This window comes from Carassius gibelio, chromosome A10, assembly GCF_023724105.1.
Source record: "Carassius gibelio isolate Cgi1373 ecotype wild population from Czech Republic chromosome A10, carGib1.2-hapl.c, whole genome shotgun sequence".
Classification (NCBI taxonomy): Eukaryota; Metazoa; Chordata; class Actinopteri; order Cypriniformes; family Cyprinidae; genus Carassius; species Carassius gibelio.
In genome coordinates this window covers 8,002,276-8,020,297 of record NC_068380.1, presented here as the reverse complement: position 1 = coordinate 8,020,297, position 18,022 = coordinate 8,002,276, and the positions used below count along the sequence as shown (strand labels likewise).

The window sequence follows — 18,022 nt, the reverse complement described above, 5'->3', positions numbered from 1 at the left end:
TGTGTTCAAATCTAAAGCAGTCTCCAGTTGTGTAATATCCCAGATTAAACTAATGATGCAGTGGAAAGTATGCAGTCCTCAGGAATCTTAACTATGCAAAACAGTTTGGGAATGCTGTGGAGTCTTTATACCTAACCTGTCTGTTTCTAAACAGCACGACAGAGTGAACTGTGACCTTTTAAAATGCTGACCTTGCACTCTTTGCAGTCAGACATCGAAATGAGTTTTAAAACAGATTCTGTCTGCAATTAAAGCACATAATGTGTCAATTCCTGCTTAATTGTGGGTGTTGGACTCTGTGGAAGAGTCATTATTCATTGAATAACGAATACCTATAATAATGGTGTGTTTGAGTTTAGTAAATTTGCTCAGGAGAGAAGGGCAGTTATTTCCTCTCCAGCAAGAGGAGAGGAACAAGAAATGACTCTATTCCCCGAGGATTTGCTATGCATGTGTGTGCTCAAGACACACATGACAGTAATTGTTGGAAAGATACATGTAAATTCAAGGAAAGAATGCTGATCTGCATATCATTTCTCTTAATTAAGCAACATTTCTTAATAAACTCTCATGTGACACTCATTTTGCTATTGTTAATCACAGTTTGATTTTAAACATATGCACAGGCCCATCCGCTGTTGGATATTTCTGGTAAATGTCAAACGCATGGAGATTAGATGCCATTATCAGACAGTGGCGGCTCTGTAGTCTGGCATCTGTTGCTCAGCTACATTCCTCTGCGCTGTCACTGGAAACCTTGTGGCCTCAGAACCGGCAAAGTTTACGATCCATAAAGAGCTGTCATGAGGAGCTGGATATTCCTTTAAGAGTTCAATCTCAGGACTCAGTGACTGTTTCTGAATGTTTAATCCAACTTTTCTAAGTTAGATCATTACATAATTGTAATTATATGCTTGCAACTGTTAAATCAATCAAGGAGAGGTGATGTGACGATATGAGACTAATGAATGATTCAGGAGTTCATCTACATTTCTAAAATTGTACGTATGGTCGAATAATCATCCCAGTCATCAACTAGGACTGAAACCATTTTTTTACTTTTTAACAGGGGTCTGAAGACATGCAGCTGAGAAAGGAGGTGACACGTATCGAAGAGGAGAGAATTCAGGTGCTTAACAACATTGAGGAAGTTGAACAGAAGATCAAAGATTTAGACACACAGATGGACGAGTCTATCAGAGAGGTGTGTGTTCTTTGAATGAGAAGCTTATGTGTTTTAAGTGAGGTATCATGTAAAGTATGCATTCCTGTAGCTCAAACATTAGTGCGTGGCGCTAGCATCGCCAAACTCATGGGCTCGATTCCCAGAAATCACAAGCCGATTCGATTAAAAGCATTTGAGAAATGCTTTTATGTAAATGTATGTCTGCCAGTAAATAACTATTACAGATTGACTCTTTATATTATACTCTTAATAATACTTTTATTCTGCAATATTATTTTAGTATTAATTATAAACTACTATAGTATGTATTAATGTTTTGAATTAGCTTTTTTTATTTTAATTTTAAGTTTTAGTCATTTTGTTGTGGGATTTTTGTATTTTTTTTCTTTATAGCTTTCATTTATTTTAATTTCAGTTTCAGTAATTTTAGTACTTCAAATCAAACTCATTTATTTCAGTTAGTTGTCAAAGACACATTTCTACATTTCTCTATATATTTTTTTCCTTTATTTACATTTCCAAAAAAGTTTTTTCAGTAGTTTTAGTTGTGCAATGAAGCTAGAGTCAATAAACATTTGAATCTGTGATTAGATGGAGGTGGAGAGAGCTCTATTAGACGGGGAGCAGGAGGCAGAAGTGGCTCAGCTACGGAGCGATAAAGAAATGCTGGAGCAGCTCAATGAAAAAATGGCCAGCATGGAGAAAAATGCTCAAAAGAATCAAACTCAGGTAAACATCAGGTGGCAATGTAAAAGATTCAAAATAGTATATCAAAGCTTCAGGACAAAGTTTAGTGCCTCCAAAAAGGCAAACAAGGGGGTCTCATTCATTAACTGTATGTAAATGTGAACAGTTCCACACAGTTATCATGATTTAGAAACAAGTTTACACTTGAAGGAGTAGTTCACCCAAAAAAAATCCAATTTAGTCACCTATGCCATCCAATGTGTAGATGAGTTTGTTTCTTCATCTGAACATATTTGGAGAAATGTAGCATTGCATCATTCGCTCATCAAAGGATCCTCTGCAGTGAATGGGTACCGTCAGAATGAGAGCCCAAACATCTGCTAAAAACATCACAATTATCCACATGACTCCAGCTCATCTCATGAAGCAAAAAGCTGGAGAAAACCATTGGTGAATAGGTGATATAATGCTTAATTTATTCAAATCTGGATCTACATCTTAGATGGCTTGAGGTGAGTACATAGAATTTTTTGGGGTGAACTGTTCCTTTAAAATTTAGACAGAAGGAAACTTGTTCTCCATTATTAGTGAATGTCACTCACTGACAACACATCTACCTACCTTTTTTCCAGTTTACCTCTTCTTTGCTTTAACCCAAACTTGCATTTCTCTATTTCTTTGTCTGTTCTATTTGTGCCCATCTCACCACTGTGTGCTCTGTATGTGTCCATCATCCGTACGTGTCCCTGTGTCGGCCCGTGTGCTGTAGGACAAAGCCTTGTTGGAGGCTGAGAGAGTTAGAGTAGAGAGGCTAGCTGAGCTGATCTCAGAGCAGAAGATCCAGTTGGACACCTGTCCTGAAGCACTGAAGGAGCAGCTCCAGAGTCAGAATTCCAGGGTCAGTCAGTTACCGTGCTCTCCCTCGAACCTGTGTCCACCAACTATTCTGCTGTCTGACTCTCACAAACACTTGCTGTTGTGTTTTTTCCTCTCTGCAACAGCTTTGGAAATACCATTTGTTCTTGTTGGTAAGCCTTTCTTCTCTGTGCCTTTTAACATACCAAAGTTTCCAAATACCAAATTCAACCTTTTGTCTGTTTGCTGTTTAGCACAATCCTGTGAATTATTGCTGATTGTTCAGTTTAGTCAAGATTGGAGTTGCATCATGATATAAAAAGAGGTAATCTATTGCCTCATGCTGAGTGTTTTTTTATTTTTTTGGTAGGACACTGAAGCTTTGGAAGCAGAAACGAAGCATTTCGAAGATTTGGCGTTTCAGCAGCTGGAAAAAGAGAGCCGTCAAGATGAAGAGAAGGAGACACAGACGCAGCAACTCCTCAGAGAGATCGCAGAATATCAGAGATCTGTCGTCACTCGCAAGGTGGACTGTTTGTGTGTGGACAAAGAGCTTTTTATAAGAATATTTCCTTCTGCACATAAAAACTGTCTCCATATTATAGGAGAGACTGCTTACCCTGAAGAAGCAATCTACCCAGATTACCCAGCAGGCACAGCGGGAAAAGGAGAACTTCTTGAAGGAGAAGAGCAACCTCATTTATATGCTACAAAGGGTGAGTATATTTACCCAGAATGTCTTTATATACATGTTTATATAAGTATAATATACAATATATACACACAATGACTGTGAGAAATATTTAGACCCTACTGCCATACTGAAAACTTTTCAAAACAAAATCAATTTTGACAAAATATTCATACATAATGTACATGTGCAGAAAGATTTGTTCATTTCTGAATAGTCTCTTGCGATCATTTCTTTTCAGGAACGGGAGAACCTTGCATCTCTGGAAAGGAAGTACTCTGAGCTGACAGGTGGTCAAGCTTTTCCTCTCAACCCTATGTCCATGAAGCAGGTAACACAAACTGTTTCTATGAGTCAAGAAGAAACTATGCTCAGTTATGACAAACAAGGATTTTCAATATTGTAAGATGATCATTTTATCTGTCCTTTTGAATGTTCCAGCACTTTCGCTCTCTGGAAGAGAGAAGGCGGAGCAATGGCAGGAAAGAGGGCGGGGTTCTGTTGGGTGACAGCGGGATGTCCCGTAAAAGAGAGAGGCAGAGCACTGGGACCTTCAACTCTGCCCTTAATCGCAGTCTGTCTCCCAAGGTCAGACAACAGAAACGTCACATAGGAAAAGTATTTAATACCATCTTTAAAAGATAAATTTACATAAAAATTTTCAGTGTGCATTGTTTTGTTTTGTGGAAGAGAGGTTTAAACAGTCTCTTTTGCTCTATATTCTTAACCCTGTAGCCCCATATGCCACTGTCTCAAAGCTCCAGCTGTGGTAGTGTGCTCCCCCGCACTCTGTCTGTCACCTCCCGTGACCTGGACACCCGCCGCCTGCTCAAGGGTAACACTGATTCATCAGTTCTGCAGGTCTACAAAGTTTAAAGCAAATAAATAATCATATTTCTGAAATCTTTTCAGTATATTTATTTGTATTAGTTACATTTATAACCATAAAAAAATATGTATAATCTATTTTTTATGTTACTTTTTCACTACACACTCAGTTTGTATAACTGAGTTTTGTTTTGTGTCTGCCTGACGTTTTATTTATATTATTGTATGTATACAAAAATATAATACAAAATAATTGAAATCTATTAAAAGAAGATAACTTATACCGGTGCAGTGTATTGATGGAGCCAGTTCTGTTTGACATTTCTAAGTGATTTGAAATGTGTGAAAAAATACTATTTCAGGGATCAGAAAATGGACTTGAAGATAGTCTATTTCAGCACTTCTCAACTGGTTTGACCCACTTTTGGAACATGACCAACCAGTTGAGAAACACTGGTCTGTTAGGTCTTTGTCTAAAAAAAAAAAAAAAACAGCCAAGCAACCACATTTATTTACCAGTCAAAAGGTTTGAATAATTAAGATTTTTATTTTTCTAAAAGTCTCTTTTGTTCCCCAAGGCTGCATTTATTTGATAAAAAATGCAGTAAAAGTAGAACATTTACAATAACTCTTTTCTGTTTGAATATATTTTAAAGTGTAATTTAATCCTAAGTGTGCAGAACTCTACAGAAATACATTTATTTTTCATTTGATTACTTTTCCCTCCCGATTTTTCTTGCAGCAGGTCAGCTGTTTTTTAATGACGAGAGGCATAGAATGAATGAGATGTCAAATAGGACTGTTTCTGAGACAAACGTCTTCCTGGAGCCGTTCCACTACATGGATAACGGACACAACTTTGACACAATGAGTGTGGACAGCACAGAAAGCCTGGAGACCAGCATTTCCGCCTGTTCACCAGACAACATCTCAAGGTGAGACCAGGACTTTGATCAAGATCACGATGGGTCTGTTCTGATTCAGAGTTTTTATTTTGGGTTTAGCTTGTCCATGTTAAAGATATTTGTTGGAAACCTAAGTTTTTTTTTTTTTGTAAAATAAGCAAATAATTTAAAGCATAGTAAACAGTAACGATTTAAAGGCAGCTTTATTAACAAACTTTAGCATAACATTGCCATTAAAATTATATTAAATGAGTGTGTATATCTGTATTTTGTGCTTTGCAAGAGTTTAGATGTATTTATTACTGTTTATAAGGATGCTGTATAGACAAGAGTCTGCCTTTAAGTAACCGGGACACTTCCTGTCTGTAGAATTTTTATTGCATTCCAAGGTCGCTGCAAGTAGCTGAAGCTGAAGATGCTTTGGAACACATGAGGGTTTTAATTCTCTGGTTTTAACTCGTAATACATCATTTTTATGTGAAATATACCACTAAAATCTTTTTAAGACCTGAAAATCTAAGCAAAACACACTGTCTCACAAAAGTGTGCGTGTGTGTGGTCGGTACAGTGCCAGCACAGCAAAGATAGAGGAGATGGAGCGCATGCTAAGAGAAGCTCAAGCTGAGAAGAACAGACTGCTGGAGCACAGGGTACATCAGTTTCTCTCAATCTGCATGATTATTACAAAAATACCAATATACAGATGCACGAAAACAGGACTGTTCTTTCTTCTCTGCAGGAGCGAGAGATGGAGCTGCGCAGACAGGCTCTGGAAGACGAGAGGAGAAGGAGGGAGGAATTGGAGAGGAGACTGCAGGAAGAGACAAACCGACGACAGAAACTAGTGGAGAGAGAGGTGAAGCTCTGAGAGACTTATAGAGTTCAAGTGAAAGAGGGAGAACAGAGATACATAGAGAAAAGAAGCAGAGGAGAGGAAGATTCATCGTAAAACTCTTAATTATAGATAAACAGATTTACTCATAAGAATTTCTTTTAAGGCAGCCACAATGAATAAACAATAAGACTGCAAATAAATAATTCTAATATAACAATTTTCAATTCTAATATTTGTACTTCTAAACTTTGAAACATACTTTTTAAAATTATTTTTGATACAATTTAATTATAAATGATGCATCATAGAAGCTCACAAGTATGTTTGTCTTTTTTAAATTAATCTTGCTTTCTTCAAGGGCAAATTTTCTTCACAAAAAAAAAAATTTAAAAAAATATTTCTTTAAAGAAACTAAATCTTATTATATATATATATATATATATATATATATATATATATATATATATATATATATATATATATATATATATATATATATATATATATATATATATAATATCAGACGTATATAGGATTGAAAATTAACTTTTCTGAGTGTGTATTTACACTGAGTGCAAATAGCCCGTCAAAGGCTATTTACACTAACTTCACCCACCAACGTGTGATTCGGCTAGTCAATATTACAAAAGACAACATTCATCTAATTAATATTTACACTTAGTGCAAATAGCCCCTGCCTTAACTTTTTGACATCATCATTGTCAGATGGTTTTTCGAATTTTTTTTTTTTACAGACTAAGCCTGTATTTTGCATCTGTTCTGTTCTGTTCTGTTTTTTTTGTCATGCATATTTATAGATGATATGTTGAGCAGGAAAAGTTGAAGATCCTATAAAACGCTAAAAATCTAATATTAATTAATAGTAGTAGAAATAATGATGAGATAAAATAAACAGAAGCAGTATAACGGACATTAGAACACATTAGACAACATTAGAAGTTTATAGCTGATAGTTTTAATTTGATCAGTCTATAAATATGGGTGCATTTCTGCCTCTGATCTAATCTGTAAAATTCTAACACAAAATGTGACTAGTTGATACGTTTCCTTCACTCACTCTTTAAAAACATGTATGCATGTATTTTCACAGAAACACTCACTAATTTTTAAGACCTAATTAGATATTTGCTGTTTGTGTGTCTAGTCTCGTCCGTTGACACGATACCTCCCAGTGAGAAAGGATGACTTTGACCTGAGAGGTCACATCGAGGCTGCGGGTCACCATCCTGAGGCTTGTTTTCACCTGGCCATCACTGAGAAGACCTGCAGGGGGTTCTTGGTCAAAATGGGTGGGAAAATCAAAACCTGGAAGAAGCGCTGGTTCGTCTTTGACCGCAATCGAAGGAAGCTGGCATACTATGCTGGTAATTACACTGAATTTTAACTAATTTAATTTCTAATAAACACTAATCAGACAAAAGTAAAAAAAAAATAAAAAAAATCTTTGATTTGAAAGAATTGTGATTTTTATACTGTCAAACATTTGCAATATAAAACAGAATACTGAATATCAGCCATTTTGGTAACAATTTATTTTTTACGTTATAAATGTACATGTACTTACTATGCTGGTTAATTACAATAAATTGAATCTAAACCTAACCCTCAATTAACTACATGTTAATTAATATTACTCAGAAGTTATTTGTATAATTACAGTACAAATTATACTAAAAACACCTTAAAATAAAGTATAAAGAAAATATATTTATTTTATTTGTTTAACATATTTGTTTTAATTAATTGATCAGTTATTTAATTTGCGTAACACCTAAATGAAATTTGGACAGTGAAACGTAAACTTGCATTATTAACTAAAGAAGTCTATTATTAAGCAAAATAAATTAGCTGTGAAACTAGTTTATACCACAAGGGGGCAAAACTGAGCTGTGCCCTTCACCAACCTCACAGGAAAGAAAACAAACCAGATTTATCACACAAAGATTTGATCTTTTCTGTTACACACTACTTTTATTTTGCACGGTTATATTTTTATACTTATAAAATATTTAGTTTAACCTTTGTTAAATTGAATTATTATAATGCAGTAATAATACAGGCTAATAAAGGTTAAACCACACGCTCTTTTAAAAAAAACATGACTAGATTAATTTTTCTCTAGATAAACATGAGACGAAGATGAAGGGTGTTATCTATTTCCAAGCCATTGAAGAAGTCTATTACGACCACCTAAAGAACGCACACAAGGTAAGTTGCAGCTGGAAACCTTTCGATCACCTACTATACATAGCTATACTGATTTTTTGAAAAGGGTATCAGTATTTTCCTTGCATTAATCATGTTTCCTTATGTTGCGTCAGAGCCCAAACCCTTCCCTGACATTCAGCGTGAAGACACATGAACGGGTTTATTACATGGTGGCTCCTTCCCCAGAGGCCATGAGAATCTGGATGGACGTTATCATCACTGGAGCGGAGGGATATACGCATTTCCTGGTGTGAGAGACATTTAACAAACAACATTTAACAAGGCCAAAGTGACCTTCACACTTGGGCCTGATAATGGGCTCATTTTCCATGTCCACTGTTCTGAAGAGGTTACACTTATATGATTCTCTTTTATCAGTACTGATTGCGACGAGAGCGTCGACTGTACATTTTGAAGTCATCCACGACCTAGTTTGGAAAGTTTACCCACTGCATCCTGTCCTGAGTTTACAGAGGCAGCTTCAAAGGTACTAACTCTTGAATTTTTCGCCCTGTTTTGTTCACTTCCGCGGTGAGACTTGGAACAGCTATAAATAAGAAATCAGTCACTGTTCTTCACATTTCACAAACGTGCCAACTCCTAATTGAGCTGAATATACCTCAACGATTTACTGTTTGTGACAAAATGCCAAAAACAATGTGTTCCTTGTGTGCCATACAGACTCTAACAAACATCAGGGTATTGTTCGGTAATATTTTTTAAAACCAGCAGTACTAAACATGAATTTAATAATGTTTTTTCATGTAATGTTTTTTGCTGTTATTCTTAATTGACCTTTGTATCTCTGACCAATTTATATTATTCCCTCATTTACCAAGTGCCTTACATTTGTCAATATCTGATGAATGGCTATATATTTAGCTATAAGACTTGTAGATTGACTCAAACGGACTGTGGTTATTTTGTATTGACCGATTGTGCCCCCCGATGCTCAGGAACATTCCAGAAGGAAGAATTTCGCTCCAAAGACGAGCTGAAACTGTTTCAACATGACATGAATGTAATAACTGACAGCTGTCACATAAGATGCCATCTTCAATAGAGGAGGCTCTTAATAATTTAGCACAAATGCTTATTTTCATAAGGTTTTGGATTAGAATCATTGATTTCTCTATTGTTTGTTTTAATGCACTTGACCAGCACAGGGTTTTACTTTCAATGATACTGAAATGATTACAGAATGTATTCACTGCAAGAATCGCATTTGACCCTTAAGTTGAAATATGTTAAAAGTTTAGTTTTGTTATCACTGAACAAATCTATATGCATGCCTGAACTTATTGTGTGCCTGATATTTTTTTAAGTAGGAATCACTATAATTTAATTTAGAGTAATAATAATACAGAAATTATATGAATAAGTGATATAAATATGAAGAAATGCAGTTGTTGTGTAGTTCAGTGGTTCTTAAGTGGTTTTGCTTCAGGAACCAGATTTTCAGAGACACAGCATTTGACGTCAAAAAGAAATGATACAGAAAGTGTTTTTCCTCCTTTTTTAACATATCCACGCCTATTAGTTTTACCATCCAAATGATGTGCAGTTTTAAGAGTAGTTGCATTTTATATGCATTGTTTTTTCCGTGCCATCACATCAGTTAAGAACCACTGATCTTTACAGACCAAATTGTCTTGCATCTTTTGTGGAGTCCTGTCATTCAGTCCCACTTAAATCACAGGGCATCTTTTCTGGCAAATACTTCCAAATCTTGTAATGAAATGAAGTAATTTTCATTTGCCAGCCATTAGATCAATGCTGATGTGCACTTTGAGACTAAACAGTTTTTTAGAGGTGTTTTCTCAGCTTTCTTTCAGTAAATATAATACAGCACATTACAAGATAAGCACAGCAAAGCATTATATAGATCACAATAATATATGTACTTGTATAAAATGTATCTTTTATATTCAGCGTTTATCAGTATTTTTTTAAACCATTCATCGTTTTTCAATAAAAGCTATATTTTTTATTGTAAGCATGTTTTATATCTCATTTAAAATGTGAACCATAATAAAATCATATGTATGATTAAAGCAAATAAATTTTTCTTTCATTTGTCTGTATTGCGAAAATGTATAAATAACCTTGGCTTTAAGCTGAATGTTTGTTTATATATATAAACAAATATATACATACAACAAATATATATATACATATTGTTAATTATGATGAATAACTACAGAACATGGCTGCAAAATGAGACATACAGCCTGCCTCTCACCTCCCGTTTACTCAGAAACGTGATCAAGTGTGATTCATTTAATTAATTTAAGCCATAATGTTCAATAAAGCCCATCTGTCGCATATTCTACATAGTTTTATACACATGCTACATACTATAGTTCATTTTAACATTATGGAAAGATAAATTGTTGCGTGTGTAATGTGAGAGTGCATTAGAACTCCTTGCCTCCTCACCACACCCCTCCTCTTCACGGCCTCCCATTGGCTGACCTAGTGAGGTTGCCATAGCGACATTTTTTTCAGTGGTGCATGGATAATTAGCCAAACATCTCCTAACAGAGAACATCTTTTCACCAGGGGTGTTTATATACACCCGAAAGGGAATAAGACACAGGGATTCAGTTGTCATGACCTGTTTTAAAGTATCAGGAGAGTTTATGACAATCCATCCTTCTCATAATGGTGCATTTGTTCTGTATTATATAAGGAATATGATAGGAGCCGAAGGATATTTATTTTCAGGAAACATAGTTCAAATCTCCTGATGTTGCATTTCCATTATGCCTTTGCTTTCAGACGTTTTTCAGAGTTTCATGTTTTAAAACCAATCTCTCAAAGAGATTATAGTGTTAAACTCATGTCTGGATGCACATAAACTAAAAGCATATGCAGATAATATTAAATAGCTTTTTAATCCTGTTTGTTGTGACATCACCCGCTGCATTAAACAATTGTGTTTGTCTGCACATGTAATTGTGAATAAGTCCACTGTCATTTTGTGCCATCTGCTTGAGGGGAGGATCACCTCTTGTATATGGTCTTGCTTGGCTAAATTAGCATGCCAGCATTTATTCCATTAGATATAGACAATGCTATGTAACAAGGGCTCAAAATAGGATCCTCATGCAGGATATAGCTTTTGCACGTCTCCCTGCACTGTTCAGTTGTATGCATTTTTTTGCCACCCTAGATCAGACTGCGTTTCACATTTTCGCTTTGATAATTCACTTCAGATTTAGTAATTGAGGCTATGTGAACATCATCATTATTCATTTTCACAATCAGACAGACCGTTTGTCAGTGTTTGGTGCAGCACATGAGTTAGTGCATACAGCTTTCATCTTCTCCAGACCCCAGGGGGGTGGCAGATCCATAACCAAGGGTTTCCATTAACAGTGAGCTGCTCTCTGGCTAATCACCCTGTGAAGTGGTGAAGTCCTCGTGTTTTTCCAGATAAACAGTGCCACTGCTCTGGGCTCTGATTTGGACAACAGAACCGTGTTTGTTCTGTCTCTGTGAGGAGTTTTGTCTATAAATATCCATGCTTTGTTTTTCTTATTCCTTATGTGAAAAAACGTCAACGCCCCTCTACCTTCGTTCATCCCGTGATGGATATCTCTGCCTAAATCTCCATCCCTATAAGCATCATCTGCTGTTAGCTTGATTACAATGCTAGGAGTTAAAATGTCTGTAGTGTTAGTATACTATATGTAAAACATGCTGAAAATGGAGGAACGTAAGAAAACAAGGTCATTGTGCACTGCTTTTAGCATTTCTTGCTATGTCACCACCATCAAAAAACACAGCTGTGATGGAACCGAAAAGACTTTTCTTTTTTCTGCCCTCCCTTTGCTTGTTCTCAATCTCCATCTGTACCACAATTCCTCTCTGTGTCATTCTCTCTATGTGCACCACTGTTCCCCTATTTTAGCCTTCATTCATTCACTCAGTTATATTATATGAAGGTTGACTAGTTCCTATTAGAGACAACTTAACCCATTAGAAATGTTTCATTTGCATGCAGCAGCTGCATGTACTGTATGTGTGGCAGAAATTCTATAGCTTCTTAGCTTACAGCTCACTGACGAGGCAATACTGACATTCATGAGGTTTGTTATTCAGGTCAGTGGGTTTTTCAGCCCAACAGCATGGCACTGCAGAGGAACCTGGGGGTGGGGGCTGGCAGTGGTGGGAGTCTCCGTCTTTATAGTGGAAAGCTCTGCAGGGTTCCACTTCTTGAACCAAAGAGTAACACAGTTACATAATGTCACTAAAGTGGAAAATGTACGGCACAGCCAATCTCTTACAATCTAATTCTGTCCTATGCAATCCAATCCTATACCATTAGCACCCTGCATGACATTGAAACTGATCTAGGTATAATCACATTTTATTGATTAAATAGGAAACATTGTGACATTTAAGATAATCACACACACTCATTCATACACACACACACACACACACACTCATACACACAAAAAATAGTCCTCTGTTAAACATGTGCATGTGATGGCAACTTAAAGAATAAATTAAAAAAAAAACATAATCCATCCAAATAACATACTCTCAACCATGAAAGTCTTAGCTTACCTATAACACCAACTGCCTGTGAAACATCATCTCTACTGTCTTTAACCTTCTTTAATGCACATTGTTAAAGTGCAGGCAAATAAAAAAATCCATAGAGCTCCAGAGATCCATATGCCTCATAGTTCCATGATGACATGTTACATACACATTTGTTACAGCTGACAGGCACTGTGTGACTTAACACAGTGTTTAAAAAAAAAAAAAAAAACTTGAGAAAAGGATATCGGTGGGGAGAGGAAAAGGAGTGAGATGGCTCATTTTGTTGAAAAGGTAGGGCATGCGTTCTGCTACATACATTCAAAAGATACTGTGGAATATCCTGTCTTGGCATGAACTGTATAGGTAAGAGATTCTGTTTGTTTGCATACAACACGAGGGAGTTTGAAGAAGACTAACATTGATCCACAAAGTTAACTTAAAAATTTTTTTGGGGGAAAAGACACCAGACAAAAATAGAAACAAAGGCTACAAAGATCTCTCCATTGGTCTGTAACAAAACTTTTTTTTCTGCGTGGCAGGCAGGATGTTAAGAAAAAAGCACCTTTGTGATGATACTGGGCTCCTCTGGTGTTATAGACCTGGATGAAAACCACAAGACTGTGCTGGATCGCTTGTTTCTTCTCTGAGGCTTTTAATTACCACAAAAGACCATTATGGACTATTACAATGCCAGAGATAATGGACAGATACATTGCTTGTTTCTTCAGAGAAGGTCTTCATGGCTTTGGATTCCAGGTGAGGGCTCTTGTGCTTTAGTGCCTGCCATTTAATTTGCACGTTTGGTTGCCATAGAGATTACCTAGACAGGGCCTGTGGGTGTGCTGTCTGTTCCTGGTTGTACACAGAGTTGAATCCACAGCATCAGCCTGTTCAAGAGTGATATGAATAAAACACTCAGCTGATAAAAGAATTGTGTGGTTAACACCAGTGTGTAACTTAGTTCAAATAACGGTAACAATCCAGTTGTCCTGTGACGATTTTTTGCTTCAAAAAGGTGCAGTAATGCCTGAACGAATATCACAAAGTAAATCTTGAGAAAACTGTAGCCAGTGGAATGTTTCAGGATTTTGTCATAGACAGAATTATTATTTCAGTTATTTTCGGGCGACAGCAGCTGTAGCTGTTGGTGCAGGCTTATTGCTGGTCCGACGAACAGGCATTTTGGACACAGGTATCTTAGAACGTGTGGCTTCTGCCCTGCCCTGTACAGAATGGTAGGTTGCAGTAGATCCGTGTTTAATTGGGATCCTGGATTCCCGGGTTAAGCTTGTGGCACCAGCTACAGGACGTGATGATGTCTGGAGACCAAGTTTTCCATCAAGAATGTCCTCTTGGCTGTGGGAGAGCGTTGGGGTGATAGCCCCCGATTCTGTGGAGACATCACTGAGGGCCTCCTTGCTGCTGCTTTCCCGTGAGAGAGCGAATGGGCTCTCCTCTTCATGTACCGGTGTTGTTAAATTTGAGTGCTCCTCATCTCCATTGGGCTGGGAATCTCGATGATGCAGCTTTGGAGGTCTGCCTCCACCACTCACAGGAATCTTACTCAGAGTTGTAGGCTTCACTGCAAGGCCCCTTTTCACTGCCTTGCTGATGCTTTGAGTAGCCACTCTGTTGTCAATTTCTTCTTGTCTTACCAGGTCCTCCCTTAAATCTATCCTGGCATCATCATCTGCGATTTTAAAAGAAAGGAATGATGGAGAAATACCAGGAGGAGACTTTAGGACAGGAACTTGTGGTGCAGAGGGAACTGTGGGTGATTTTGTGGTGGCAGAGGAAGATGTAAGAATAGGACCAACAGCAGATGGAGATTTAGCAATAGGAACATTCAATTCAGAGATAGAGGCTTTCCTTACAGATGTTGTGCCAGTTTGGGTGCTAGATTTTGAAGTTTGTCCCATGGGTTGTTTTATCTCAAGCTTGGCAATAGGAGCAGTGTTTCGGCTTGTCGATAATCCAAATGTTGTTACAAGTTTTGGTCTTGGTGTTGGTGCAGGGGCAGGGGTAGGTTTACCAAAAGGTGGTGGATAAGGGGTGTATTTGGCTGCAGAGGTAGACACAGTTTGTTTGGATTCATGGGTAATGCACGGAGTGGGTTTTGTTGAAGGGGTTGGGGCTTGGGAAGGTTTAGTTACAGGGGTTGGGGCAGGTTCAGCTTTAGTAACAGCAGCTAGTTCAGGGGTAGAACTAATTGTGGGTGAGGGGGATGTTTCAGAAGTAGGGGCTGAGATGGACGGAGGAATGGGTGTAGAGGATGGAATATGTTTGGTCAGTGGGGCAGTTGTGGAGCTAGATATTGTGTCTAGTTTGATTTCAGGGCTAGATTTAGGGGACATTGTAGCTTTAGCTGGGGAAGTTGTAGATGTGGTTGTGGGGCTTGATTTAGGGCTTGGGGTAGGCTGTGTATTGTAGAAAAATGTAGCGGGTGGGGTAGGTTGGATAATTGGAGTAGTTGTTGCAGTTTCCGTGGCTTGAGGAATTGGGATAGGTGTTGGGGTAAGCTGGGTTATGGGCATAGCTGATTGTGTAGGGGTGGGCTTGGTGAGAGGGCTGGATGTTGGAGTAGGGATAATAGGGTCAGCAAGCATAGATGGTGACATTTTGGTCACTGGAGAGGATGTTGAGGAAACTGCAGGTTTTTTCAAAGGGCTGGGAATAGGTTTGGAGGTGGTAGGTGAAGGGGTGGGTTTGGTTGCTAAAGTAGGGGAAGGTTTGAACGAGGTGGATGGGCTTAGAGTTGGAGAAGGACTGGGCTTTGATCTGGTAGAAGTCGTAGAAGATGAAGTCTTCTCAGAACTATCCACTTTGAATGTGCTAGGTGCTTCCTCCATTCGACTGCTAGCTTTAACCCATTCTGCCTCGACATCTGCTACAATATCTCCACATGCCGTTAGTGAATCAAAGCTTAAAATTGACGAGATATCTCCAAGCAGTGTGCTCAAGCGTTCATTTGCAGGAGGTTTGGTTGACCCGCTCACCTTTGCAGAGTCCACAGATGATGCAGGGCCCTCTTGTGGTGTAGGAAGCTGAGGGTTTTCCTCTGCCTCCTCCACAGAGCGAGGTGGAGGTCCGGGTGTCAGTGTGAGACTCTCCTTTATAATCTCAACGCTGTTGGAGCGGGAAGCAAGAAGGGGAGGGCCTGGTTCACCCTGCTCCTCATCCTCTTTCTCTCTACCACGCCAGTGCACTGTTCCAAACAATCCCTTCAGACCCTTCCGTTGCCGCCCGGGCCTCTGAGACTCGGTCTGAGTCTGCCGATCTCCCATTAGTCCCTGCCTACCTTTGCGAAGCATATTGAGGAAGCTCAGAGACTTAGCAGAGGTGAGGGAAGTGATTGAGTGCCGCGTAGGAGTAGTTTCTGAATTCATGTTCCCATCTGTGAACTCCTCCATTGGAGCATCGTCCTGTTGACTCTCATCCCCCTGGTCAAGATCCACCTGCTCCGCCTCTGCTTCTGGGGCAGTAGGTTCATTTAATCCATCCAGGGTTTTGCTCTTTGACGGCGGTGATTTAGGGCCTCCATCTCCTTTCCCACGTATGGAGAAGATGCTAGCGACGCTGCTCCCAGGCTTCCGCTTGCCGAATAGTTTGAAGGCTTTTCTGATTTTACCTGGAGGCTGAGGGTCACATGGTGGTGGTCCACAGCTCTCAGACTGTGCATCCATATTCCAGCTCCACTGCAGTGTCTCTTTACCTTCGTCTTGATGTCTCAGTCTACCTTCACACGCCCCCTCTTTGTAACCTCACACTCAGATGAATGAAACAAGATGAATGAAACACAATTCTAATGAGAATAAATAAAATACCTTTTCTATTTATATTTTTTGTAGACTGTTTTTGCTAGCAATGTGTATCTATCTCCGTCTCCCCTCTCGTTCCCTCCCTCTGTCTATTGCTCTCTTTAAGCACTCCCTCTTTCTCTCTCTCTGCTGTTCCTCCCTCCCTAGCCTCCGCCCTCCCTCTCTTTCTCTCTGCTCCTCTCCTCTGGCTGCTCTAGCCGGTCACCATGGCAACTGAAGGTCTAAGCAGCTTTCGTCAGCAATGGAGCGGAGCCAGGGGCTGTCATCATCCTACCCTCTTTCCTTCTTTCTCTCTTTCCCCGTTCACTCCCTGTTTTCATCCAACTAAGTGTTCCCATCTCTCATATCCCAGTTACTCATCCAGATTTAGCCTTCATATTTTTGACTGTTATGACAGAGCCAGCAATTGGCTCAGTTTACAGCATCCCTGCTGTGATAGATTTACAACAAGCCACTCAAAATATCAGTCTGATTGGAATATGTTACCACTCCAAACCTGTGTGTTGAATTTATGTACATCATAGAGAGGACATATTGGAACGGTGTTGAAATTTTCTAATTAATATGGCTATGATTGATATGAATCGTCAAGTCTTGTTCTCTACATAATTTCCTTCACTTTCTCCATCTCCTGTTGTCTCACATACATGTCTTTCTCTAACAATCTTCCTTCTCTCGTTCTGCCCCTCCCACTCAACATCCCACAATCTGTCTCTCCCTCCTACACAATCACGCACACACACATAATTCCTGTAGGACATAGGTTCATGCTCTATGTGATGTGCTTGTAGCCCCTTTTGCTTAGCAGTGTCACATCTATTTCTCTAGTGTCTTATTGACACAAGGATTCCAGTCATTTGAGCTCATGTTTTATTTTTATCAGCATTCCTCTCATCATGAATCTGACCCATCTTTCCCACCAAGTATCGTCATCTCATCATCTTTTTGCTTGTTGCCGTTTCATGATCTCTCCATTTTTCGAAGTAGTTCTCTCTCTCTATTTGTCTCTTTTTTTCCATTTACAAATGAGATTACATACCACAACCATCTCTCTGTTCTTGCACATCCATTTCGCTGATGTATATCATGAATTTTTTCAGCAAAGTGGATTTTAATGCACATTACATACAAATAAATAAATATATAAAGTACAACTGGGTTACATAATTCTAGGCAAACAAGTGCTAAACTTCAAACTTTTAATTTATAACCATGTTTATATATTTTGTTTAGAAAGAAAATCAGAAACACAGTAATTCCTTTAGAAATCTTTTATATTCAAAAACATTTAGAATAATTTTTATAACACTAAGATTTAGAGCTTAAATTCTTTAAATATGAAATATAAAAAAATGGAACTGCAACTGCAAGATTTCATGCATTTTTCAATGTGTATTTATAATTCTTTTAATTTTAGGTAAATATATTTAG

At 38.3% G+C, this 18,022-nt stretch overlaps 2 protein-coding genes across 9 annotated transcripts in view; one reads left to right on the top strand and one right to left on the bottom strand.

The window, feature by feature from the left end:
• Positions 1 to 18,022, top strand: part of LOC128021021 (pleckstrin homology-like domain family B member 2) — a 97,797-nt gene that overhangs the window by 18,537 nt on the left and 61,238 nt on the right. For 2 of the 8 annotated variants that reach the window (XM_052607885.1, XM_052607888.1), the window contains 13 exons: positions 1,070 to 1,204; positions 1,778 to 1,915; positions 3,099 to 3,254; positions 3,334 to 3,444; positions 3,661 to 3,750; positions 3,861 to 4,007; positions 4,155 to 4,254; positions 4,990 to 5,182; positions 5,721 to 5,802; positions 5,892 to 6,008; positions 7,153 to 7,372; positions 8,131 to 8,216; positions 8,330 to 10,212. In XM_052607885.1, coding sequence (XP_052463845.1) covers positions 1,070 to 1,204; positions 1,778 to 1,915; positions 3,099 to 3,254; positions 3,334 to 3,444; positions 3,661 to 3,750; positions 3,861 to 4,007; positions 4,155 to 4,254; positions 4,990 to 5,182; positions 5,721 to 5,802; positions 5,892 to 6,008; positions 7,153 to 7,372; positions 8,131 to 8,216; positions 8,330 to 8,470 — 1,716 coding nt within the window. In that variant the 3' untranslated portion in view covers positions 8,471 to 10,212. Of the gene's footprint in view, positions 1 to 1,069; positions 1,205 to 1,777; positions 1,916 to 3,098; positions 3,255 to 3,333; positions 3,445 to 3,660; positions 3,751 to 3,860; positions 4,038 to 4,154; positions 4,255 to 4,989; positions 5,183 to 5,720; positions 5,803 to 5,891; positions 6,009 to 7,152; positions 7,373 to 8,130; positions 8,217 to 8,329; positions 10,213 to 18,022 lie in introns of those variants that run through there. The other 6 variants (XR_008185459.1, XM_052607883.1, XR_008185458.1 and 3 more) reach the window with 6 other exon arrangements.
• LOC128021022 (uncharacterized) lies at positions 12,576 to 16,688 on the bottom strand. The gene has a single exon (XM_052607889.1). The coding sequence runs from the start codon at positions 16,454 to 16,456 to the stop codon at positions 13,889 to 13,891; it is 2,568 nt and encodes an 855-aa protein (XP_052463849.1). The 5' UTR covers positions 16,457 to 16,688; the 3' UTR covers positions 12,576 to 13,888.

Bases quoted from the DNA above. Each gene is read 5' to 3' on its own strand.
- LOC128021022 (XM_052607889.1), bottom strand. From the start codon at position 16,456: ATGGATGCACAGTCTGAGAGCTGTGGACCACCACCATGTGACCCTCAG.